The following is a 25,747-nucleotide window of genomic DNA, read 5'->3' on the forward strand; positions in this document are numbered from 1 at the left end:
AGCAGAGATGTGCAGTGGGGCACACTGCCTACTAGAGCACCAAAATAAATACTATAGTAATTGTGATTAGGCCCATTTTAGTACAAAACAGGACCCAGAACTGTTGGTGAGGACCAACATTATGTTCCATTTAGTCTACATGAGTGTTTGTGCGTGTGCATGTGTGTATTTATGTGTGCTAATGTGTGCTTGTGTGTGTGTGTGTGTGTGTGTGTGTGTGTGTGTGTGTGTGTGTGTGTGTGTGTGTGTGTGTGTGTGTGTGTGTGTGTGTGTGTATGTGTGTGTGCTTATGTGTGTGTGTAATGGAGGCTTCTCCTCTGATGCATTGTTCCCATGTTGTCCGAAATATGCTAGTGGGGTATGTAATTATCCGCATCAACTAGCATACTGCTTTTAGAAAGCTGAGTGTCAGGGGATTGGATTGGCTGTCAAAGGTATGGAGCATAATTCAACATGTCATGTATGATTGCCAAAGCTAGTTTCCGCACCATGCATGTAATGCCTTAATTGTATAGCAGCTGTGACATTTTCAGCTAATTTAACGGCTCCATTAAGCTAATGCGAAGAAGTAAAAGATTGGACTGCTGTTCACATCACCTGAGTCAACACAAGAAGGTATGTATAGTCTATAAACCGTCCCTCTCTCATTTTGAATCCAAGGCGAAAGTTCTCCTGCTGAAAAGGGGGTTTACTTAAGCGGTCAGCATAATAGATTCTTAGATTGAAGAAGGCCTGTGCTGACAAACTTGAATTAGTTAAGACCAGTGGGGTCTCAGTTGTGGGAAATCAAAGCGAATTAAATCACGCTGGGGTGCCCCTGTTGTTCACCGTGTCGCTATGAATAGCATAAAAATGCATAAATAAATCACAATATAAATCACTTTTGGACTAAATCACACACGTTTGCATCTGCAATGACTTTGGCAAGTTGCAAAATCGTGAACTCTGGCGAGGTGTGCGTTTGTTCCTTGTTCTCCGCAATCACCTGTGCCGACCACTTGGACCTTCTAGTGCGGTGACATCCGGGGGGGGGGGGGAAACGGAGTGGAAGTGAACAGCAGCCTACCTGCCATACCACGGGGCCCATGCGGTCGGTGGTGGCGTAGAGGCACGCAATCAGCACCACGGTGTGTGACGTAGAGGTCAGGACGCTGGCGATGATGGCCTCCCGCATGGAGAAGGGCAGCATGGTGTACGCCACAAACACGATGAACAGGAAGAAGGACACCTGCGAGAGAGGGGGGGAGGGAGACAGAGAGGGGGGGGGAGGGAGACAGAGAGAGGGAGGGAGGGAGGGAGATAGAGAGAGGGAGGGAGGGAGGGAGATAGAGAGAGGGAGGGAGGGAGGGAGACAGAGGGAGGGAGGGAGATAGAGAGAGGGAGGGAGGGAGGGAGACGGAGAGGGGGAGAGAGGGAGGGAGACGGAGAGGGGGGGAGAGAGGGGGAGGGAGGGAGATGGAGAGGGGGAGGGAGGGAGAGCAGTCAGCAAGCTACACAACAGGATACCCATGCAGGAGAAGGCTTCAATTGTTCTGCAAATTCTTGAATGATAAAAGGCAGCAAAATCGACAATTGGCATGGTTCTGGAAGTCTGGAAGAATTTTAATTATTTTACTTGAATTATTTATATCTGTACAAAGTTAACACGATCAATTTAGGTAAGGAATCCTGAACAAAACGATAATTGTCAGGCTCAAGAGTTCAGTGAGTAGGCCTACTGACAAAAACACGTTTTACCCATAACACCTCAGAAGACTTTCATAATCCCCCTAACACTATTTAAAGCAAGCAGAAGGAAAGGTCAAACGTGTCTCACACGCTAAAACCACACAATGCTGGAGGAAGAGATTGAAAGATTCTCTATTGTTATATTATCCAAGAAGCAGGGACGCACCCACCCAGCCACTCACTGACCCCGACACTCACACTCACTGACCCAGACACACACTGTTGTAAATTCCCTATTAGTTTGTATATTGTATCGCATATATTTATATGGTGTTATTTCTACTCAGGCACTTGGGACAGCCCAGGTAGTGCCGTAGGGTCCTAGAGTTACTAGGTGTACGGGGCTACGTCAGAGCTTGTTGCGCGCGACTGCATAACACGCCACAACAGAGAATGCATTTGTGAAGAGTGAGTAATACTGAACCACGTATATTTATGTATATTTACGTAGGATAAATGTTATATGCAGTCCACAATTCTGTTCCATATAGTGGCCGTGATTTTGTGTGTTTGAGCTGGTTTCTACTATTGTGTTATTTGATTCACTCACAAATTGGGTAGCTAGTGTATGAGCCTGCACCTCGTGTAGCATACTGTATGTGTACGTCACGTTATATTGCACGGTGTTAACGTGTGTATGTGGAAGCCATCCCACCATATGACCCTCTTGGATTCATAATTCCCTACACAACGCGTGCCAAGGTTCTCGTCCAGAAACTGTGGGCGAAGAAGAGGAGCTGGGACGACCCAAACCTTCCTCCTGACATCCTCGCGGCCTGGTCCAGTTGGGAGAGGGAACTCCCCGAGCTGGCAAATATCTCCCTACCGCGAACCTACGCATCACAGGACATCGCCACTGAAGCCACAGACTATACAATGCATGTCTTCTGTGACGCCTCCGAACAGGCATACGGTTCGGTAGTTTACCTCACACCGAAGAGTGATGACACCGTCCATGTCTCATTCATCACTGTCCTCCCTCATTCATCGAGAGCTCACCTTAAGCATCACCCAGACCTTCCTTTGGACTGACTTCACCACCGTCTTAACCTGGCTGACATCCGAGTCCTGCAGGTTCAAGGTCTTCGTTGGAACCAGAGTCTCAGAAATTCAGGACCTGACGTCCTTGCACACCTGGCGGTATGTGGACACGGCCAACAAACTAACCAATGATCTCACCCACGGCAAGACCTTGGCTGAGCTGGTGGCACCAAATCGGTGGATTCAAGGGCCATCGTTGCTCCGTGGTCCACCTAAAAATTGGCCATCGCTTCCCACCTCCACAGAGCCAGAAGATGCTGCTGAGCTCAAGCAAAGTATCTTCTGCGGTCTCACACAGACGAGTCTGGCACCTCAAACACCAGACGTCATACAGTTCAACAGCTGAACAGACCTGGTCAACGCCACCCAGCAGTTCTTTAATGGGGCGGCGGCTGACCCATCCTTACCTCAACCGGACCCCTTTGACGCCGAAGCCCTCCTGCTGAAGGCCAGCCAAGCGGACTGCTTCCCAGGAGAGATTAAGTGTCTCAGGGCTGGTAAACCAGTACTGCCCAGCAGTAAGCTCAGTACTCTTACACCGGAGATGGATCCGACAATGGGTCTTATCCGAGTCAGTGGACGCTTTCGTCGTATGGACACCTCCTGTTCTACCGACATCCACCCTATAGTTCTCGATCCCTGCCATGAGATAACAAAACTCCTCATCAAGGATGTGGATGCACGACTACTCCACCCAGGGCCCGATAGGGTCTTCGCCGAGATCAGGCGCAAGTACTGGGTCCTGTGTGGGAGACAGGCTATCAAGCACAGAGGACTTGCGGAATGCAGGAAATGGAGAGGGCAGCCAGTGGTTCCAATGATGGCGGACCTACCTCTACCTCCATAAGTCATCAAGGTCAGAGAAACGATGGGGTGTCATATTTAAATGTCTCACCACTCGATGTGTCCACTTGGATCTGCTAAATAGTATCGACGCCGACGCCTTCCTCCTAGCATTGAGGTGATTCATCGCATGTAGAGGCACCCCTTTCGAGGTTCTCTCTGATCAGGGAACAAACTTCCGAGGTGCAGAGAGAGAGCTGAAGGAGGCGTTCGCTGCAATGGAACCACAGCTACAAGAGAGACTTGCCAAGCAACGGATCAAGTTTAAGTTCAACCCACCAGCAGCTCCCCACTTTGGTGGCGCCTGGGAGCGTGAGATACAATCCGTCAAGAAAGCCCTGCAGGTGGTGATTGACACTCAGTCTCTCCAAGAAGAAGTCCTGCTCACTGTCTTAATCGAGGTGGAAGGCATCCTTAATTCCAAGCCTTTAGGATACGTGTCGTCAGACGTTGGGGATCCAGATCCTGTGACACCAAACATGTTGCTGATGGGGCGGTGGGACGCCTCCTTGCCACAAGTGTCCTACACTCCGGACCCACTCACCAGGAGACGGTGGCGTCATTGTCAAATGATGGTGGATCACTTCTGGACACAATTCCTCATGATGATCGTCGATCCTCAGCTGCCACATGCTCATTGGCCCGTTGGGAAGGTGGTCAAGCTGAATGCCAGTGCCGATGGATGCATTCGGTCTGCTGAGGTCCAAGTGGGGGACAAGACTTACCTGCGACCAGTAGCACGCCTTGTCCGGCTGCCAGCTGTTCCAGACGATGACGCTGATCCAGGGTAGCGCCGTAGGGTCCTAAAGTTACTAGGTGTACGGGGCTACGTCAGAGCTTGTTGCGCGCGACTGCATAACACGCCACAACAGAGAATGCGTTCGTGAAGAGTGAGTAATACTGAACCACATATATTTATGTATATTTACGTAGGATAAATGTTATATGCAGTCTGCAATTCTGTTCCATATAGTGGCCGTGATTTTGTGTGTTTGAGCTGGTTTCTACTATTGTGTTAGTTGATTCACTCACAAATTGGGTAGCTAGTGTATGACCTTGCACCTCGTGTAGCATATGTGTACGTCACTCTGCCACGCCGTTGTCAGCTGTTATATTGCACTGTGTGTAACGTGTGTATGTGGAAGCTATTTATGTTATGTTTATATAGCATTTATGGGATGTTGCTAGTACTAAAGCCCGGTGTTTTAAGAGATATATAAACAACCAGAACTGTTGCCCGTGTATGCCTCTACTCTCTGACCGGAGTTGCCGTCCTGGATAAAGTGGTCCCAGCAAACACACACGCACATTCTTCAATACACACTCTGGACAAACGTCTTAACCTACCTCAATGGCTTACATTTAAAGAGTGTCAAAGGGCAAGAAAGAGAGAAAGATAAAGAAAAAGCAGAGAGAAAATAGAGAGAGAGTGAGTTGAGATGAGATGAGAAGAAAATACGGAAAAACTACCTACTCTGGTAATAACTAGGGAACAATAACATGACATTTGCAGGCAATGGTGCTGAAATATACTGCGGATCAACCCTAACCTCTCACAAATGCCATGCCATAGTGGCAGCTGTCATTAAGCATTTATGAAGCCATCCCGTTCCGTAGGCTTCGGTTTTGCATTCAGACATTCAACTCCGATACGCCTTGGTTGCTCTTATGTGGGCCTAAACTCACAGCAGAGGGCGGCGAAACACTGTAGTCTGTATTATAAAGTATTATTCGTACTCCTCTAGTTGGCGGTCGGATGCTGTAACCATAACAACGACCGCAGCTTTAAATAACTGCTGCGGAAAGCCTTGAATGCGAGTACATTTGGAGATGAAATTGTTGCTTCATGTTTGTTTCAGACGAAGAGACTAGGCGAGTGCTCATCGCCAAGTACCTTCAATAGGAGGGCATAATTAAATTGCAGTGCATTCTGAGAAAATAATATGCTATAGAACTGCATAGGGAAGTGCATGCAATTTTGAACAATGTGGTTCCGCGGACATTGTTTTGTGATTCTAATGAGAAGGTTAAGTCTACCTATTAGGGTCTCAGTGCAGCTATTGCCGGCCATTTAATGTACCACCAGAATGCATTACATGACTAATACGCCTTGTGTCTAGCAGAGCAGCCATCGTGGCCAGGCCATGGCTGACTGGTAATTACAGAGCAGGCCGTCATAAACGTACAGCTAATTTACTGGCCCTGGTCCTAGCTGGGGCAATGAGTGCAGTAATACATGTTTTTGTGTTTGCAGACATCTGACTCCTATTGCGTAGCACTGAGTGATGGAAAAACATATATCTTCTCAACAAAAGCTTTAAGTGCAGTTGTTTTTTCTTCATCAATCAGATCATTGGCGGCAGCCAGCTTTGTTCTTGTTGAAAATGCCTCTACGGCTCTACTCTGCACCGCCATCGATCATAGATCCCGCCTCCTATTAGATAAACGGTTGTGATTGGTCGGTCTATCTCATACCGGGCAGAAATAGTTTTGTATTGGAGGGGAGCCAGGCCTTATCTGCAGAGCAAATCAAACACGAGCTTGGTCTGGTTCCCAGGCTAGTGTTCTACTGTGTTCATATTGCACCAGGCTGTTGAGGTTGTGCCAAGAAGTAGTACTCTTGCAGTACTCTTATCAAGGTATATGGTGACAACTTACAACAATATGGAGACAGACAGTGTCTAGATGTAACAAAAATCAAGGTTGTAAACCCAGCAATCGTAACATCCTGACTCTTCGCTCCCTGTCTGTTTTTTATTATTAAGAAACTCTCATTCACTTCCCTAAGAATACAGGTTTGGAGGTATAGTGTTAACTTACATCGATGTTCGAGAATACAAGACAGAAGATGAGAGAGCTGCCAATTGCAGTCAGATGTAATCAAATATGGTGATGTCATTTTTTATGCCTCCTTCTCTCCACGTCATTGTCCTGAAACTCTAAACCTTTAACTCAATAACGACAGTGTTTAAAGCCTTTAACCAAATCATGACATCATCAGTTTTATGAACCCTGAACAAATCAGACGACATCTTTAACCAAATCATGACATCAAACACGTTGAATAAATCCCAACATTGGTGTTCTAAATTTCAAACTGTATCATGCCCATCGGTACACACATGGAAAATCAACAGGGTCTCTGAGTTCATGAATGTCAATGTTTTTATAGTTATAGCTCTGTCCATTCAGTAGATTTCCATCCATTAAGGCAGTACACATGGTATAATCATCCCTAGCATGACCGAATTAATAAGTTGAATGATAATGGCCTAAAGAAGGCTCATTTCAATAAATGATGGGAAAGTCTTGAATTAAGTGTACAAGGCTTGAACTGGGATTTTTTTTGTGTGTGTGTGTGTGTGTGTGTGTGTGTGTGTGTGTGTTTACCTATCGTCTATGAAGAACTATAGTGACTAAGTAACCATACAAGAGCTGGAACGGCTATATATGATAGGATGGAGAAAATCATAAATCCAGACAGGTCAACAATAGATGCAGCAGTAGCACTAAACAGCTCAGAGATTGCCTCTCAGTCCCAATATTGCTACAAATATATATAGTGTTTGCAGAGACCGCAGTCAATACCATTAGGGCTGAGCAAACAGAAGGCATCATGGGATGTTTTAGTGGCTATACTCGAAATTGAGAGGACTCAAGAGAGTTGTACATTTTACAGAGTACTGTAGAATCTTAAATCGGGGTAAATAAACCATAACTTCGGCTAATTAAAACTTTGATTTGCCACGTCTTACAGGAGAAACACTGGCAGTTTCAAACACAAAGATGACACTCCATAATGGACATCTGTTCATGTTTAATTACCAAAAAAGCATCACTAAATAATAACTAACATTCCAGTGATCCTATGCTTCCAAAATGGCCGTCATTGAGATGTGACCTCATAACCCTGTACCAATATTCATTATTAATCCTTCCAAATAGCCCTTTTGAAGGCAAGCAGCATCTCTCTAAAGCCCTGATTATTTGAGTATCTCAGTAAGAGTGAAAACCTTCCCCAGCATAACATTTAAAAAATAACCCCACCGCATTTTTTCATCTTCTTCCAATTATTAAATGTATTCTTCCACAACTGCCAGACATTATTTTAAACATCCATTGTTGACTGGCACTCCCTGCTCCCTGGGCGGTCTCCACATGACACACAACCTAAAGGGCCAACGACGAGGCTGTCTGCCTCTCTGTGAAGAGCTGGGAAGAGAGCACTCAGCGATGGCCGAGAGAGGAAGACTGACAGACTAGATGAGTGAGTGAGTGAGTTAGTGAGTGAGTGAGTAAGTGAGAGAGTGAGTGAGTGAGAGAGTGAGAGAGTGAGTGAGTGAGAGAGTGAGAGAGAGAGAGAGAGAGAGAGGCAGGCAGGCAGACGGCCAGGTCTAGACAAAGCTCTGCGAGGGGCAGAGAGGCTGGCCCGCACAGATAAGCCCCCACGGTCTGCTGACAGTGGGGGCTTTGTGGGCCAGGGATCAGCATCCAATTGATTCCAAGGCTGAAAATGGAAAGTAGACGCCCTTTACCCACTCTGGGAGTGCCAAGATTGCCAGAGTGGAGAGCCATGCATTTGGGACAAATATCCCATGGCAGATGGGAGTCTGCGTGAATGTGTGTGTGTGTGTAATAATTATCATTGTTATGATTTGTGGTTTGTTTTGGGAAAACACCATATGAATAATCAAAGGGAAATTGTTCTGCCAAAGTCATATGGGGAGTCGTTCTGAATGAGGTGGGGTCCCTTTAAAGGACAATTCCGGTATTTTGAACATTCATCCTAGACAAACCCTTTCTGGTTTGTCTAGGATGAAATAGAGCAGGGATTCCCAAAGTGTGGTACGCGAGCTGCTACCAGGGGGTGCGCGAGATGAAAAATGTAATGGCGGTCTGGTGTAATATTACCTCGTTTTTATTTATTTTATTTTATTTAGTTTCGGAGCCTATTCTCTTGAATGTTGTGGATTGTTTGTAACCTCACTGCAATTTAATTCAATGTACTGTCGTTCTAATTTCCATAACCATTGTGTTATGATTAGGGTTGGAACTTTTTTTTTCACTTTTCAATTTTCGTTTCCAAATATTTATTTAAAAACAAAAATATCTATTTTAGTGCATGTGGTTTATATTAAATGGTTTTATATCTTAAACAAATTCCGTTGCAAATAGGAGGCGCGCAGCAACAATATCCTAACTAAAAAAAGTAAGTCGGCCAACGCACACATTTTGCAGATTGTAAATTGACATGAGATTGACATTGTAAACGTTCACAATCCTGCTCTATGCTCTGTGATATTTTGTTTATCATCATTTCTATTAACTTCTGCGAGGCCATGCGAGGTCGTGTAGATTGGTCGTCTGCCCATCTATTGCGCGGATCACACATGAGCAGATCTTGCACACAACGTCAGTCGTGTCCCTTGGCTGTCCTATTTGTTGGATATTTGTTGATGTTGTTATTGTCATGCGTGTTCCGGTTATTTGCGCATGATTAAACTTGAGTCTTTATATGGCATTAAAACAAAGCTTTTGTTGCAGTTTTTTTTCCTTCTTTTTGAAGTGGGGATTGGGGGTGCGCCAACCCGGTTGGGACGTAGAAGGGGGTGCACAGGAAAAAAAGTTTGGGAACCGCTGGGGTAGGGGTAGAAGAGGGGATTGGTTCCTGGGGGACATTCTGACACAGGAAAATCCTCAGAGGCGCCAGCTTTAAATGTTAGGAGACTGCAGCCTGATACTCACTCTTTAAAGGGACACTGTGTAGGAATTTCTCCCTTCTTGTGGTAAAATTGCATTCAAACTAATAGTGTTTTCCAGCACCTCGTTTTTAAAAATGTGCGTTGCAACCAGGTTACAACTATGGTAGGCGGTATGTGCCAAGAGGCTATGACAACATAACACGTTTTTTTAATTTTCCGGTCACGTTGCCTTTTTAATTCCCTTTTTCGCTTTTTTGGCGAAGAGGATTCCTTCTCCTGTGGCGTGGCATAAGTATGATCTGGCATTATGAACGAAAGTGCAGTGCAGGCTTTCAAATTTGCCGGGGCAGTGACAAGCGTGTCTCGCTGAGCTCCTTCTACGTTTCAGTCACGATGGCTCTGAGTGAAAACGCGTTCAGCCTGCTAGTACCACCTAGTGCTTTACGTCCCTTTCGGCCATTATAGTTTTCCTAGTCTGTAAGGACATGGAAGCCTCCTTAGGACATACCCGTTCAATGTAAATACAGATAAGAAATTCTTCACTTAGGAGGATAAGTCAGAGGTAATTTTACACCAATGAGGACATATTTATGAATGAAGACATTGATTTTAGCTAATACATTGCTTAAAACGCTACAGAGTGTCCCTTTAAGTGGAAGTAAATAGTTCGTAGCCCGTGATAAGAATTAATTTTGTGTCTAGTCTGATTGCAGAGTTGATTAATTAACTACAGTCGGATCAAAAGTTGGATCAAATCATCTTGCTAATTTTGTTTTTGGAATATGCTTTATTCTGTTATGTGCACAGACATATTTGGATTCTCTTATCGTTATTGACAACGCTGTGAAAGGATTAAGAGAGGTTTCAAAGGAATTTAGTTTAGTTAGGATTTTAGTTCAAAAATACATTTCAGTAGACTATACTCAGGACCTAAACAAACTTAAAGAGAGATAAATGAACGTTATGTGCAGTTTAAAGAATTTATGAATGCCTGTGTTCTTTTTGTTTTGTTGAAAAAATGTATATTTTGTTGTGGCAATTTGATAAATCGTAGCCCTATCATTGCTATTTTATGGTTACAATTGAAAAACAAGTGAAACAGTGAAAGTGAAAGTACAAGTGAAATACAAGTGAAATCTGAGGTTTTGTCGGGATAACCTTTCATATATCTTTTATTGGGTTGACAAACTCCATGATTCAGTCTCGTCATTTTCTCCTGGTAAAGTGTGATTGTTATACACACTCTGACAGCGACCTCCATTGCACTTCAGTTGAGTCAATTGGCAATTACATTTTCTCTCCCCCCACTAGGCAATATTTTGAAGTTCTCTTCACGTTTCACTTAACATAGTACTAGATAGAACTGAGGATATAACTGAGGGAGATTCAATTTGTTTGATTTTTCCTTACTCAGCGGCAGTGTGTTTCAGAGATCCCACAGTGACATACCGTGATGAAAGCCAACATAGCATGATCCCAATAAATAAATACGGTAGTAATCCCAATAAGGACAATGGGAGCCAGCAGCATGTGCTTTAATTAGGTAAGCACTTACTACCATTACTAAAGTAGGTGTCTCACTGTTTGTACAGAATGTGGTGGAATAGGACTATTGCCACGGAAAAGAAACACACACACACACACACACACACACACCAGTTTAAATTGGCAAAAGACTGTCTTGAGAGTTGTACTCAGCAAATATTGTCTGTTGTCAAACAGCAAATATGAATTAAATATCTTATTTAATATGCCATTTATATGCTGTTGAATATTTAGAGAGGCAGTTATTTTATTTCTAGGATTCTCAACCACTGGTCAGACCCAACCAAATGTTTGAGTATTTATATGCAATGCTAGTCATCATTAAAATAATACATCAAAGTCATCTGAGGATGTGTGAAAAAATTAATGGGCATGCATCAAGACAACTCTTAAATGATTGTGTTGATCTTTCTTGCTTATCTGTTTTATTTTAAAGCCATCAACATAATATAAGCATAATACTTATCAACATAATTGCCATCTCTGGAGAGAAAGGTAATCTGCTACAAAATACCTTCACATCTCTAGAAATCATGATGATCCCTTGCAGAATGATGAAGTTCAAACATCCTAACCAACTACCTGTATACTAGGTATCATACAGTCTGTGATGCCAACATACTAGCTGTACACTAACCTTCTCCCTGTAAACTAGGTATACAAATACATACCATATAGTCTATGAAACGTACATACCATCTGTTCACTAACCCACTCCCATAATGCATTGCACAACATTGCCTCCTGATTATCACTGGGAATCTTATACTGCTAATTTAAAGATCCTGTTTGTGTCCAACCTTAAAATAATAAATAATTTAACGTAGAACAATCCAGGAGATGTTGTTAAAGGTCTCACTCATTTTTTCATTAATTTTGCGGTGGTCACTAGTAGCAATAAATGCCCTGTGAGTCGGTTTTCTTGAAAATAATGCACTGGTGCTCCTGTTTCACACAGTGCGTTTACATGACACTCAAGAAAGTCGACTTATTGGCTTAGTCCAACTATGATTGGATTACTAAAATGCATGTATACACCTTAGTCGAGCTATACTCAAATCGAATTGGGTTACTCATAGTCGAATTAAGACCCCTAGATAATGCAATTCATAGTCGAGCTAAGTGTGCATGTACAGAGATTATGCGTTGAATTTCGTTCTGCGCATGCTCGAGATATTTTCCCGGGGCCGTGAGCCGGAAGTAGTAGGAGACGATAGTCGTGTTGTTGCTGTCGCCGTTGGAAAACGAGAAACGGCGATTTCTTTAAAAAGGTGGTGCAGAAGATGGAGGAAGCCGGTGAATGTAGTAACCCCCTATAAGAATTGTGTCCCGGCCGCGGGAGTGTGCATGGCATGTATTCATTAAAAGCATGGAAGCACACAGACACTACGCTTCCATTTCACCCAAGGCTGAATTAAAAGTACATGTTTTTCTAAATGTGGGTCATCAACAAGGTTGTAAAGTAGCAACTTCGGGCACATCTGTCAAAATAAATGTTTTTTTTCTCCAGACGTGTTTACGATCTTTATTCATTCATTGCGCCGCGGTGGGGAATGCCGTATACGGACGGGTGGCGGAGGTGCTGCTCAGGCGGGAGAAAGATGTTTTCAGTAGACAGCTGTCAACACTTTGGGTCGGTGATTTATTTAAAAAGCTGGCGCAGAAAATGGAGGAAGCCGGTGTCGTGCCAATGTAGTTACCCCCTATAAGGAATGTATCATAATCAACATGCATTCACTACACACTACGCTATGATTTCACCTAAGGCTGAATTAAAAATGTTTTTCTAAATGTTGCTCATCAACGAGGTTGTAAAGTAGTAACTACGTTCTTCATTCATTCATTGCGCCGCGGCCGAACTGATGGGGGTATTCTCTGATATTATGACTCTTACAGACTGCGTCGGGTTCTCCGACTCTCTGGTACTTCCACAACAAGTAAAGACTCCTAGTCGGGTTTATCTCGCCCATGGGGAAAAGGAATTGGGGGAAATAAACTTTGGCTTTGACTCTCTGAAGTCCAGATTTAAACGCGACATGTATATACACGTATGCAGACTGCTCCGCTGGCAGAGCCACCTCCTCCGGCTGGAGTTGGCATACGACCGAGAGGTTGGAACAATGGAGCATCGGAGAAATGATATGGACCCGAAGTGAACTAACAGCTGTCTACTGAAAACATCTTTCTCGAATGCCACCTGAGTTTGTTGTTGCTGGTGACGTAAAGAGGTCAACCGGTGGCTCTATTACCACTAGTTGAAATGGGCACAGCGCCCTTGTACCGGGGCATGACACGCTTCGGCCAATGAATCGATTTACTCACCGCCATGTATACACAGACAATTGCAGTTGTCCAATTGAGGAGCATAGTCGAGCTATGGCTTTAATCGAATTAAGCTGTGCATGTAAACGTACTGACACTGTTCTAGTGTGGTAGTAGAGGTGGGCGGGGAAGAATGACCAGATTTGGGCTCTTATTCATGAGATGCAAATTACTCGCCTCTGATTGGCTAACAGCACTGTCCGTCACAGTAATAATACCAATTCAACTTACAGAGAGAGACACACAGAGAAAGGGAGAACGAGAGAGAGACAGAGAGAGAAAGAGAGAGGGAGAAGGAGAACCACTGGGCTCCTTGTGGGTTTCTGGTTGATTGAATACAGAGAGAAGAGCTGCCTCGGGGCACCGCGTCCGGGGGACCGTGCACCAATCCCCACGATCGCCGGATCGGTGCACGGTGACTGGTCCCCGCGGTCGCCGTGCACCGGCCGAGCTCCCGGACTCCGGCGGTGCACTCCCGCGGGCACAGGGATTGAATACAATACAACAGCCGCAGTGCCCCGTGGCAGCTTTTCTTTCTGAATTCAATCGCCGTGCCCGCGACAGCGGTGCACAGCGGAGCTCCCGGACATACGATGGAGCTCCCGGACTCCGGCGGTGCACTCCTTACCCACGGGCTCGCGAGCCGCGAGTGCACCGCCGGAGTCCGCAAGCTCGGCCGGGGCATGGCCGCCGGGAGACCGCGACCGTGGGGACCGGCTGCCGTGCATCGCGCCCGGGAGCTCAGCTCCGGCCATTGTGGTGCCCCGAGGCGGCTCTTCTTTCTGTATTCAATCGCCGTGCCCGAGCCGCGTAAATATAAATAAATAAATTGAAATAGTGGTAATGTCCGATCCAACCATTTGTTCCCCAACTCTTGTTTCTTGGTCAAGAGACGCAACGTTGCGTCTTGCTATAGCCATAAATAGCACAGGCACAAATTCAATGCCGTCTTCCCGTGGGCCGTCGCAAGCCAAGGTTGTGCGAGGCCATGAATACCAACTGACGTCAGTTGGTGAGGCTTTTCGAATCCGCTCGTTTGTGCGTCTATTTTCTTACATTTGCTAATGCAGGCAATCGAGGTAGGAGAACGTTTTCACGTTCAGCATGCATATCTAACTCCGAGTGACCTATCGTATTTCAAAAGGAGGAGTAATAAACGGTTTTCGGTGGAATGAGACCTTTAAGCAGCAACTACGTACATGTATTAGCACTAACTCACTCTCGACTCCTTCAGAATTTCTGTGGGCAGGTCCATGAATAATAATTTGACAACGCTACATAGCAGTGTCACCTTATCCAGATTGGCTCATTTTTTCTGCCTTTTTCCTTTCATTGGCTATTGCATACAGCAGACAAACTGCATAGATTTCAAATTTACCACAGGTCACAAACTTATTCTGACCTATGTTATTTAACTAATTGTAAGACAACCGTATCAGGGATTTGCTCACCGTTTCCTGTTCACAAACCAATTTGGTTAAACTTTTGGAACAAAAGTGATGTCTCCAGCAAAAAAAATAGACATAGGGCTGATTCAACACCGTATTTGTACTTCCTTCTTCAATGAAAGCACACTGAACACTGGTAGCTAAGCAACTTCACTGTGCAATTGTGAGTTCATTGTGAATAAATAACAGACATGGCCACACCTTATCTGCATGCCAGCCATGCAATTATACAAACAATCATTCTGGAAGTTTAAGAGCTAGGATATATATATATATATATATATATATATATATATACTGTACTCGGCATAAGAGGCATAAGTGTTGTACTCGCATCAATACTGCCTTGCAACAGCAAATCAAGCCTCTAATTAGCTGGGACTTTTTCTTCTGGAGCCATCGTCCACTTAGCAACTGAAAAACAAGTCCCTCGGTAACCACATGCTGCTTGATCAACAAAAATCCCAATGCTTTTTTGAACTGCGATGCGATGGCTTTCAACACAACAAAGTCAGGATTTTGTTTTATCGCAAGGAGAGAGGGAGAGAGGGATGAATCGATGGAACACGAAAGACTGAACACCGAACACGAAAGACTACTTCTAATTGAACTCCCTGAAAAAGAGGATGATGTAATGCACATACTTTGTGTGATGTCTTCCGATATTTACTCGAGATAATCCGTGTTTGACTTTGAAAATAATAAAATAAAAAAATTGAAATAATTTTTATTTATTTATTTTTTAATAATAAAATACAGTATGATATAATAATGTTTTTGAGGCATTGCCTTTGTTTGAGCAGTCAGTGAAGCAAGACCGGTAAACAGGGCGACAAAAAGGGTGAGGGCGGCTGGAATTGAGCTCTGGTCGCTTCGTGGTCAGCGCTGCAGCGAGTCGAGCTCCCAACAGTCCTATTTAGCGGTTTGTTTACCTCATGGATCACACCATTAGGCCTGTCTTATAACGTGGCCATTTCTTGCCATCAGGGGAGCATTCAGAGGCGAGCGAGGAGCGTTGCCTTGATGCTGTGGGTTTGCTAAGTGGTCAGGGAACAAAGAGCAAACGCACAAGGACGTGCAAAGTGACGGCGAAGGCAGCGCAGACCGAGGGAGGGCCACCGAGGAGAGGACAATGGGAGGAAGAAGTTGAAAGAGCAGACCCATTGAATGAGCAGCCAATGATCTGCAAATGCGATGTTTTTGTTGTTTTTTTGTTGAGTGGTAATTACTTCGGGTGATATGTTTCTAAGAGCCCTGGCCCTGTGTTTCATTCTGGATATTAGACAGGATAACAGGATAACCGGATAACATAAGTAATATACTCTTTTGAATACACTTAACTAGTCTCATTGAAGCTCTTCGCCGAGTTTTTCCCTTATTATATGATACTATGGGGTCCACAGTTTCACGTCCACCACTGCAATAGGGTCAAAATCCAACGTATGTTCTACCCCCACGATAACCTCAACTCAAACACAGTGTGCGTTGTGACTTTAACACAACACAATCGTACTGCCATCCTTTCTCTCTACCCGATTAACTTGAACTTTATCAGCTAAACTTTATCTATAGTTAGACCTCTTAAAGTAATAGCATAGCAGACTTGGGGGGTCCCCCCCCACCACCACAGCTCCCCAGCACCCTGTAGACCACCGTGGCTAAAAGCCTGCTGCTTCTCCACAAGACCTTTCCATTTCAACTCTGTTACTAACAGAGTTAGTCCTGCATACATTATTCATAGATTATTACCATGAAGAGCTATGAAGGTGGCTTGTGTACGTGTCAGTGTGTGTATATGTTTATGTGTGTGTGTGTGTGTGTGTGTGTGTGTGTGTGTGTGTGTGTGTGTGTTTGCATATGCCAACATTAACGTTTGAGGTCAGGGTGGTGTCACCATGAACTCAGCGGTCGCTCTATTCATTCTGTGGTACTTGAAGCACCGTATTTCCCATTCAAGTATATATATATATATATATATATACAAGCAACATTCATAGCTCTCCCTTCTATACATACATACATACATACACACACACACACACACACACACACACACACACACACACACACACACACACACACACACACACACACACACACATACATACATACATACATATAAATATATAGATATACATATGTCTTGTACATTATATGTAAGAAAAAAACTATCCCTGCTTTTCCTTTCAGTCTTTTCTTTGGGTCGATATCCATCCTTTCTCAGGGTCAACACGAATGATTGTGACAAAAGGTGCCTGGGTCTTTAAAGCCGTGGCTCATTAGCGTGTTGTTCATAGAAAGGTGAAAGAAGTCGCTGAATGGAACAGTGGCTGATTCACCGTCTCCTTTGATAACGCTTCGTGAGAGTATCTGTCCTTGTAGCTTTAAATAATCTCTGAACGTAAAAAGCCTTTCATCTGACTGTCTTTGCACCTGGACATCTTATCACGAAAACTTTATACATAAAAAAAAACACACTCAGGATGGCGTGGTTTGCATCTGCACCTTTCATTAACCCGTGCTTATCAGGGTTATAATTATTCAGTCAGATCTGGTAGATGCTGGTTTGCATAAGCAGGGGCGGAGCCAGAGAGGGGGCCGGGGTGGCACTGGCCACCCCTGGAACCTGATTGGCCACCCTAGGTGCCACCCTAGTTGATTGACAGTTCACTGCATGTTTCGTTGAAAGTGCGATTTATGCTCTCGCACTCGCAGGCCTTCGATCTCCCTGTTAACGTGCGAAGCACCCCCCACCCGAACAATCCCGCCCCCCCCCTCCATCAACAATTCTGGTAAGTATTTTCCTTTATTATGTCCGGTATATGGACCCCCCCCCCCCCCCTATAAAGCCAGATATACAGGGAAACAAACAGAACATAATGACTAAGAGCCAGTAATAGAGTTGGCGGGTCTGCAGAGATTTTCTTGGAAAAGTCAAGGGTTCCTATTACACCAGTGGCAAACTCTCATTGGTGTATCACAGTTGCTGTTGTTTTTTTTTCTGTTTAATTTATTAACCATTGAGTCTAACAACAAAGTGGTGGGCTAAATTTACTTGTTTTGTCTGACAAGCAGCCAAGAAAGATAAAAGCTAATTTGGTATTTGGACACAGAGCAAACCTCATATTTGCACATGTTCAGCAGAACATGATAGAAAAGATAAAAAAATACTCAAAATGATAGTCTAGTCAATTCTAAATTATGGACCTCATCATTTCACCCACATTAATCAGATTGTCTTGTGTGCCAATAAATACTGCCTACTATTGGACACGTCTGCAGGACTTAAAGGATGAGGCCGGTATGCTAAGACCCCAGGTTAATTGTTGAAATTGTCTATGTATAGATGTTTATCAGCCGTGATTAATGTTTAACTCAGCCTCTCTCGCGATGTACGCACAGTCCAAAATTGGGCAGTTGGGGAGCCATTGAGATGCATTCTATTCCAAACAAGTGTTTAGCAGCTCACATAGCTGTATCTTTGTTTTGTCCGACACAAAATAATCGCATAGGAAGGAACTGCCCCGGCTGGGTCCTTTTCTGCAATAGTGTCCACAATCTTAGCAAACAGGCCAAATCCTTTAAGGCGGCATCAGTTCCAGCACCCCTTCCCACCTATGCAATGACCTCACCCATGGGTCATGATGGCAGTGTTAACAAACCGTATCATCTCATAATATGGGGGTCAAACGACAGAAGATCTGTCCAAGTCCATAAAAAAAAATGATTCATGCCCAATGACGATTTAAACCATCTGATAGGAATCCTTTACTCCTCCTCACCTTTACCTATGTTGTAGATTCACATAGATAGATGACTAGCATCCAGCATCAACAAACTATTGATCCTGGAACGGGATTTCACTGTGTTGGTCCTCAAGCGATGATGAAACAGCTCTGCATACGGTCCTGCATACGCAAGATACGGTCAACCTACTCGACGTAACATGAAGTAACAGTTAGTGCGATCCCATCAAAACCTCAGAAGAGAGCCCCAATTAGAATGTAGGCCACGAACGAGGCGAGATGAAATAAAGACAAAATCCACCAGAGAGATATTTTTCTTTCTCCTTTCTAGGCCGCCTGCATCGCTCATTCCTGCTCCTTCATATTAATCGGTGTTCATTAGAAAACGGGCTTCTGCATCGCAGCCGGGGCTGTCTACGATGGATTGTTAATATTCACACCCAGAGCGGTGGAGGGCAGCCCAGCTCTCTCTCTCTCTATGAATAGGCTGAGTCGGCTCAAGAGGACTCAAGAGGACTCAAGAGGACTCAGGAAGGCCTGAGCCACGTACAGGCTCACGTCAGAACCGAGACCCCTGGCCCTGAGCCCGATATCAGCTCTGCACGCCTGCTGTCTCGCTGCACATTCTTTCATTCCTTCCCGTATCGTTTCTTTCTCTCCTTCTTTCTTTCTTTCCACGTTTCATTCTTACTAATCCATGAATCTATTTCCGTTGTTTCTTTCTTCCCTGTACGTCGATCATTTTGCACACAGACGGCGTCGGCCCAGGTTTTCCCTATTGAAAGGTTGCAAACACACAGGCCCTTAACAAAGGTGGGAATGTCAGTGTAATCCTAGCAGGGTATCAATATGTGCCCTTTCTAGGGTCAACTTAATCCTTGTTATCCTTGATGTGATCCTCCAGCCCAGCCCCTCCCCCAAGACCTCTGCTGGTTAATACAGCGAAAGGCCAAGATATTAACCGCACAGCTCGCGCCACCAACTCAGCCGATCAATTGCCATGGATTTAAAGCTTATCCCTCCATGTTTGTTTGGCTAATTAACTCCTGCGCCGATGTTTGCTCTTTTTCTATTGCTTTTTCGAGCGGCATGGCTCGCGTGGTAAAACATCAAGACGAGGCTAAAGGTCGTCTCGATTGAGTCGCTCGAACAACGACGTTCTTTCTCCCCCTTCTCCTCGCGCTGTCTCCCGTCACATTCGTTCCTTCTCGGCTTTCTCTGCGTTGATAATGAGCAGGAGTTTCCTCAGAGCGAACGGCGAACAGTTTGACCCGACGTGGCACGACTGGCTCAGGGAAAAAAACGACACAAGAATGGGCGAGAATCCACGGTGAGAATCTCTCACCTGATCCCAGGGACAGATGATCCCGCCGAAGAACATGAAGAGGTAACCCATGACGACCAAGCAGGCCCAGATGACCAGGGAGAAGACACGCAGGAGCTTCTTGAAGATGGACTCCACGCAGACCAGCACGAACACGGCCAGGAAGATGGCCATCGCCGTGGGAACCGTGATGACAAAGGCCACGTGGTCTTCGATGTTCTGGAGAAAAGAAAATAGGGAAAGTTTAACAACAATTCATAAAACGATGAAAGGAAACTGTGTGTGTGTATGTGTGTGTGTGTGTGTGTGTGTGTGTGTGTGTGTGTGTGTGTGTTTTTTGGTGTGTCTGCATGTGTGCGTATGTGCGTGCATGTGAGTGCGTACACGTGTGTGTGTGCGTGTGCGTGTGTGTGTGTGCGTGTGTGTGAAACAGAGCTAAATAAAGACTAGCCATGCTAGGCGGAGACGGAGAGCAGCTTCATCTCAAGGGGACGAGGGAACAGATGGAAACATTAGAAGACTTAGAAAACCGGAATCTTCCTCAACAAGTAAACAAGTGAGACTGCGGTGCCGTCTTTGTTTTACCAAATACGTTTCAAGCGGTTCAGCCCTTCTGTTTGTCGTTGTTATTCGTCACGATCCATCACAATTCGATTCTAGGAAAACAGGACGTGGAATATAAAGAAAACAACAAAGAACAATGAACCGCAGACTGTCTTTAGGTGTCTATGTGCAATGTGCTGTGTTCATAAATATGATAACTGAAGCAAAAGGCAATTTTTCACCTTGGAAACGTTTGTAATGCGTCGTATTCTATTGGAAATTGCGTTTTGTATCCAATTCAAAAGTAGTGATGTACAGGTACAGTGCATGTATGTACATATAGATAGGGCGATAAATGTAATGAAAATGCATAAAGTGAAAATATGAAGAATCAGCTCTCAGCTCAAAGCTCCTCCCCCTCTGCCCTGCCCCCCCTTCCCGCCCGAGTCTATTCTTCTCTTGTGATGCATCACATGACCTACCCTTCAGCCCCACTGTCAATCACTCCACACACACACACACACACACACACACACACAAACACAAACACGTACGTACACACGCAGGCACGCATGCACACACACACACCCGCACGCACACATGCACCCACCCACGCACACACACACGCACGCACGCACCCACACACACACACACGCACGCACGCACACAGCGTATTAGATGACTGTGAGGGCCCTTCATGTCCTTGCTGTCAGACGCAGTACTTGTTTGAGCGTCACTTTCTGCGTTTCAGCCGCTTCGGCCCGTCGGCCCGTCCATCCGTCTGTCTGTCAGTCCGCTTCCCTGAGCAGAGGCCGCTGCACCATAGCCGAAACACACGTTAGGACGCCGTGCGGGCTGGTGCGCGGACGGGGAGGACGATGGTGTGATCCGATGGAAGCCCGCTCAAACAACAAACAACAAACACAGGGCAAAAGGGGTGGGTGGATTGTGATTGAACACGGGCAGGGGCAGATGGGTCGCCTTCCCAAGAAAGACGTTATTTGAAATGGACGCGTGACCCCGTGCCTTCCGACGCCGCTCACGTGAACCTCGAGTTCACTCGCCACAAAGTGCCCCGTTTCCCTCCGGTCCAGACGCCTCGAGGAGAGAGGCTTTGTAACAGCCAGGGAGAGGAATGAGGGCGACGACTGAGACGGAGACGTCTTCTTAGCACTCAGGGGCATACCCCCGAAAGACCCAGGTGGAAACCAGCACCAAAATCAGACTCCCATCTATTATAGAGTTACAGCCCCCACCCCGCCCCCATCCCCCCCCCCCCGCCCCCCCCATCCTTCAGACGGCCTTACCCTTCCTTCAAGCCACTAAGATTGAGAGTTTGAATAAAACATTGGGCTGGGTTGTTCCAAGGTGGAGGTAGGCACAGTGAAATGCGTGTGTTTGCCACATCATCGTTGCAGTGAGTTACACAACAGGGGTTATGAAACTAAACTTTGATCACACACACCCACACACACACACGAACAGACACCCACACACACACCTTTATTATATATATATATATACCAGAGGTATTGTTTCGCTTCATTATATATTAAACTCTGTGATTCGTGATCTCTGGCTGCAGTGTTTCTTTGCTGCTTCTTTCTCCCCCAACACGTCTCTTTTAGTTTAACCTTTACGGTTATTAGTTTAGTGGCACCAAGAAGCAAACACACATTCATTAGAGCCTGACCCTAGGGCTACACTAGAGGAGTCTCTCTCCCTCCCTCTCTCTCCCTCTCCTTAATCAATATCCATCCATCCATCCACCTGTCTGTCTGTCTATCCAGCCATAACCCCCTCTGCCTAGAGATGAATCATTACCCCTTTCTCTCGTCAACTTTCCTTCACCCCATCACCCACTCCAACCACTGCTACCCATCCCTTCCCTCTGTCGTGCGAAGATTGTTGCTTGCTCTCTCTGCACACACACATGCATACGCACGCACACACGCACACAAACACACGCACACACACATGCGATCGATGGGGTGGGACAGGGCTGGTTTGATGGCGAAGAGCACTGTGTCTTGCCCAGAGCGGATCTCTGAAACAAGCCAGGATTTAGGTCAACAAGCCAGCGGGATGGGGCGAGAGAGGAGCACACACGCACACACACACTCACACACGCGCACATATGGAGCGTGCGAGTGGGAGAGGGAGTGAGAGAGTGAGGGGGAGAGAAATGAGGTGTGAAAGAGGAGGGGGGCAAGGGAGAACGGATATGCAGAAAGAAAGCGAGAGGGAGTAAGAGAGAAACAGAGACAACGAGAGAGAGAGAGAGAGAGAGAGAGTGAGAGAGAGAGAGAGAGAGAGAGAGAGAGAGAGAGAGAGAGAGAGAGAGAGAGAGAGAGAGAGAGAGAGAGCGAGAGGGATAGGGATGGCGTGACAGAAGGAGAAAAGTCACTGACACTGAAATGCAGCCAGTCACTGTAAATCATAGCCACTCTCCATGGGGATAGAAAGGGCAGCGAATGCTCACATTTCCGGCATTTTATTCTTCAATTGATTGAATGAATGCAAGAAAGAGAGAGAAAGTGAGAGTGGGTGGGTGTGTGAGAGGCAGAGGTTAGGAAATTTGAGGGATGTTTGTCACCAGCTCTAGAAAACTTCAAAGCTTTCAATGCATATTCTCATATCCCACCCACACACATTATAGACTACTGGTTGGATGGTTATTTGGTAGGAATGGTAGGTTGAGGGATTAGACCATAAATATGCTATTCAATCAAAAACTAAATCAAGCATAATTCTGATGAATCCGATAATTGCCAGTTTAAAAATCCATTGTTTATCCATAGGATATCAACCGTCTCAAATGTTTCCTTTTGTGCAAAAAGACAAAACAATGCAAAGTATTATGATCACCTAGTTTAGATTTTGTGTACTTGTGTATACCCTACTTTCCTAACCACGATTGTCATGCTTAACATTTGTAATTGCCATTATGCAAATATTGTAGTCTGCTTCACTTTTGATCGTTCTCTTTCGCCTGCAAACACGCAGTTTAGCGACTGAAACCCTTAATGGGTTAATTTAATCCTAACCACATGTCAATATATCTATTCATTTTCCCACTCTGTATTATCTCGATGTTTTCAACAACAACTCATCAGCCCAGAATCCCAGTGGATGAGCTCAGCCCCTTTTCCATGAGGGGTCGCTGTTCCTCCATGCTGTGCTGCAACGCTTTTGGACCGTGTCCCGCCTCATCCCGTCCCTTCTGGGTTCATAGTGTCATGTCTCCTCATCCCAGCGGACGAGGATTGCCCAATTGTTTCCAGTTTTTAAGTCCACGGCACACATCGGCTAGGATAATCCCTGCAAGGCAGTGAGTCCAACATCATCCGCCCCTCCGCTCCTCTCTCTCTCTCTCTCTCTCTCTCTCTCTCTCTCTCTCTCTCTCTCTCTCTCTCTCTCTCTCTCTGAGTTCAATCGGCCATGAGCCCCAACAACAGCTCAGTCCTGTAGCCTCTCTTCATTTGTGGCGCGGCATAAAATGCTGATTTGTCAAGTTTGTTAAGTCAAATTGGGTTTGAGCATCACATTTGCGTGTGTGTGTGTGTGTGTGTGAGTGTGCGTTCTGATTCAGATATCTATGACAGAGGAGGGAGTGCCGAGGATCTATTCTCATCACCCGTGCTATTTATGTCCACACACAGAGAAACCGAAAACACACAGCACAGTCTATGTCGGTTTATTGTGCACATGCGCATGAATGACTTATTTCATTCAAATTTAATCTGAAGCTCCTTTCTCACACCGCGCGCTTGTGTGCGAGTGCCCAGGTTTACGTGCAAATAACAACTCACAGTCATACACCCGCGCATGTTCCCGTGTCTGTCACAAGTTCAAGTGGACGCTCCTGTTCCTCGATGTGCACAGTAATTCTTGTAATGAGAACGGTGAACGCACACAAATGTTATATTTGACGGGGGAGGCGAGGAAACCGGCAGCACCATGCAGCACGGCTTGTTACAGCAACTTTAAGTCTACTGGCATCACTTGACTTGTCTGCGTGTGTGTGTGTTTGTGTGTGTGTGTGTGTGTGTGTCTGTGCGTGCTTCAGTATATGTGTGTGTGTGTGTGTGTGTATTTGTGTGTGGGTCTGTGCGTGCTTCAGTATATTTGTGTGTGTGTGTGTGCATGTGTCAGTACATTTGTGTGCGTGTGAATGTGTGTGTGCGTGTCTGTGCGTGTGTGAGTACATTTGTTTGTGTGAATGTTTGTATTTGTGTGTGCGTCTGTGAGTGCGTCACCATTGTTGCCTGTGCTGTGCGTGTCAGTACATTTGTACACGTGATAATGTGTGTGTGTGTGTGTGTGCGCCCGCCCGTGTGCGTGTCAGTACATTTGTGTGTGTGTTCGGAATGTGTGTGTGTGTGTGTGTGTGTGTGTGTGCGTCACCACAGCAGCGTGTGCGCGAGTGCGGCGTGTGTGTGCGCTCACCAGTCCCGAGGCGAAGAACACGACCAGGAGAGCCAGGCAGGCTCCCATCACGATGAGCAGGAGGAACACGATGAGGGGGTGCTGCTGGCTCATACAGTAGTAGGACTCGTACAGCCAGTCCGGGGACCTGATCCGTCTCCTCTCCCGACCCGATCCCCCTCTCCCTCCTCCTCCTCCACCTCCACCTCCACCTCCACCTCCGCCCGCACCTCCTCCGGGCTCTCCCGCGGCCCCGGGCTCTCCCGCCCGCTCCAGGAGGTACTTCTTCCTCCTCATCGCCTGCTGCCACATGGAGCCCGGAGCCGACAGCGAGGCAGCGGACGAGGACTGGGGGAAGTCAGAGGAGGCGCAGGGAGAGGAGCAGGACGGGTCACTCGCGTTGCCCCCGACGACGACGACAGCCGCCGTCGTCGTCCAGGAGCGGGCGGCGGCGGTGGCGGCGGCGGCGGTGCCGGCGCCCGCGGGCTCGCCGCCGGAGGAGTCGGGGGGCGCGTCCGGGGAGGGTCCGACGAGGTCCTCCCTCTCAAAGTCCCTCAGGCGGAGGCAGGGCGAGGGGGAGACGGCCGAGGCGGAGGCTGACGTGGAGGCTGACGTGGAGCCAGAGGTCGACGCGGAGGCAGGGGGAGCGCGCGCCGGCCGCAGGGGTGGCAAGAACGCACCGAGGGTAGAGCGCAGCATCCCTCCCGCTCGCCTCCTGCCAGCATGGTGTTGGACTGGGGAAATGAAGCCGCGCGAGCGCGCGCGCCGAGACAGAGTCGCCGCTCGGCAGCAGGGGGGGGGGAGAGGGAGGGAGCGAGGGAGCCAGAGAGAGAGAGAGAGAGACAGAGGGAGAGGGAATGAGAGAGAGAGAGAGAGAGAGAGAGAGAGAATGGGGAGAGGGAGAGAGTGGGAAGAGGGAGGGAATCAGAGAGAGAGCGGGAGAGAGAGAGAGAGAGAGAGAGAGAGAGCAGGAGAGAGCGAGTGCAAGAGTGGAGGGAGGATAAAGGAAAGTGGGAGGGGAGCAGAATGAAAGAAGAAGGAGAGGGGAAGGAGGGAGAGGTGGGGGAGGGAGGGCTG

The 25,747-nt window shown here is 46.4% G+C and overlaps 1 protein-coding gene across 1 annotated transcript in view; it reads right to left on the reverse strand.

Annotated features, from left to right (window-relative positions):
• adcy2a (adenylate cyclase 2a) overlaps positions 1 to 25,369 on the reverse strand; it is a gene marked incomplete at both ends in the record, with an annotated part of 63,337 nt that extends 37,968 nt beyond the window's left edge. The window contains 4 exons of the mRNA XM_084471873.1: positions 1,067 to 1,228; positions 19,721 to 19,918; positions 24,692 to 25,064; positions 25,158 to 25,369. Coding sequence (XP_084327999.1) covers positions 1,067 to 1,228; positions 19,721 to 19,918; positions 24,692 to 25,064; positions 25,158 to 25,369 — 945 coding nt within the window. The remainder of the gene's footprint in view (positions 1 to 1,066; positions 1,229 to 19,720; positions 19,919 to 24,691; positions 25,065 to 25,157) is intronic.
• Between the last annotated feature and the right edge of the window lie 378 nt (positions 25,370 to 25,747).

This window comes from Micromesistius poutassou (genome assembly GCF_964030765.1).
Source record: "Micromesistius poutassou genome assembly, chromosome: 8".
Taxonomy (NCBI): Eukaryota; Metazoa; Chordata; class Actinopteri; order Gadiformes; family Gadidae; genus Micromesistius; species Micromesistius poutassou.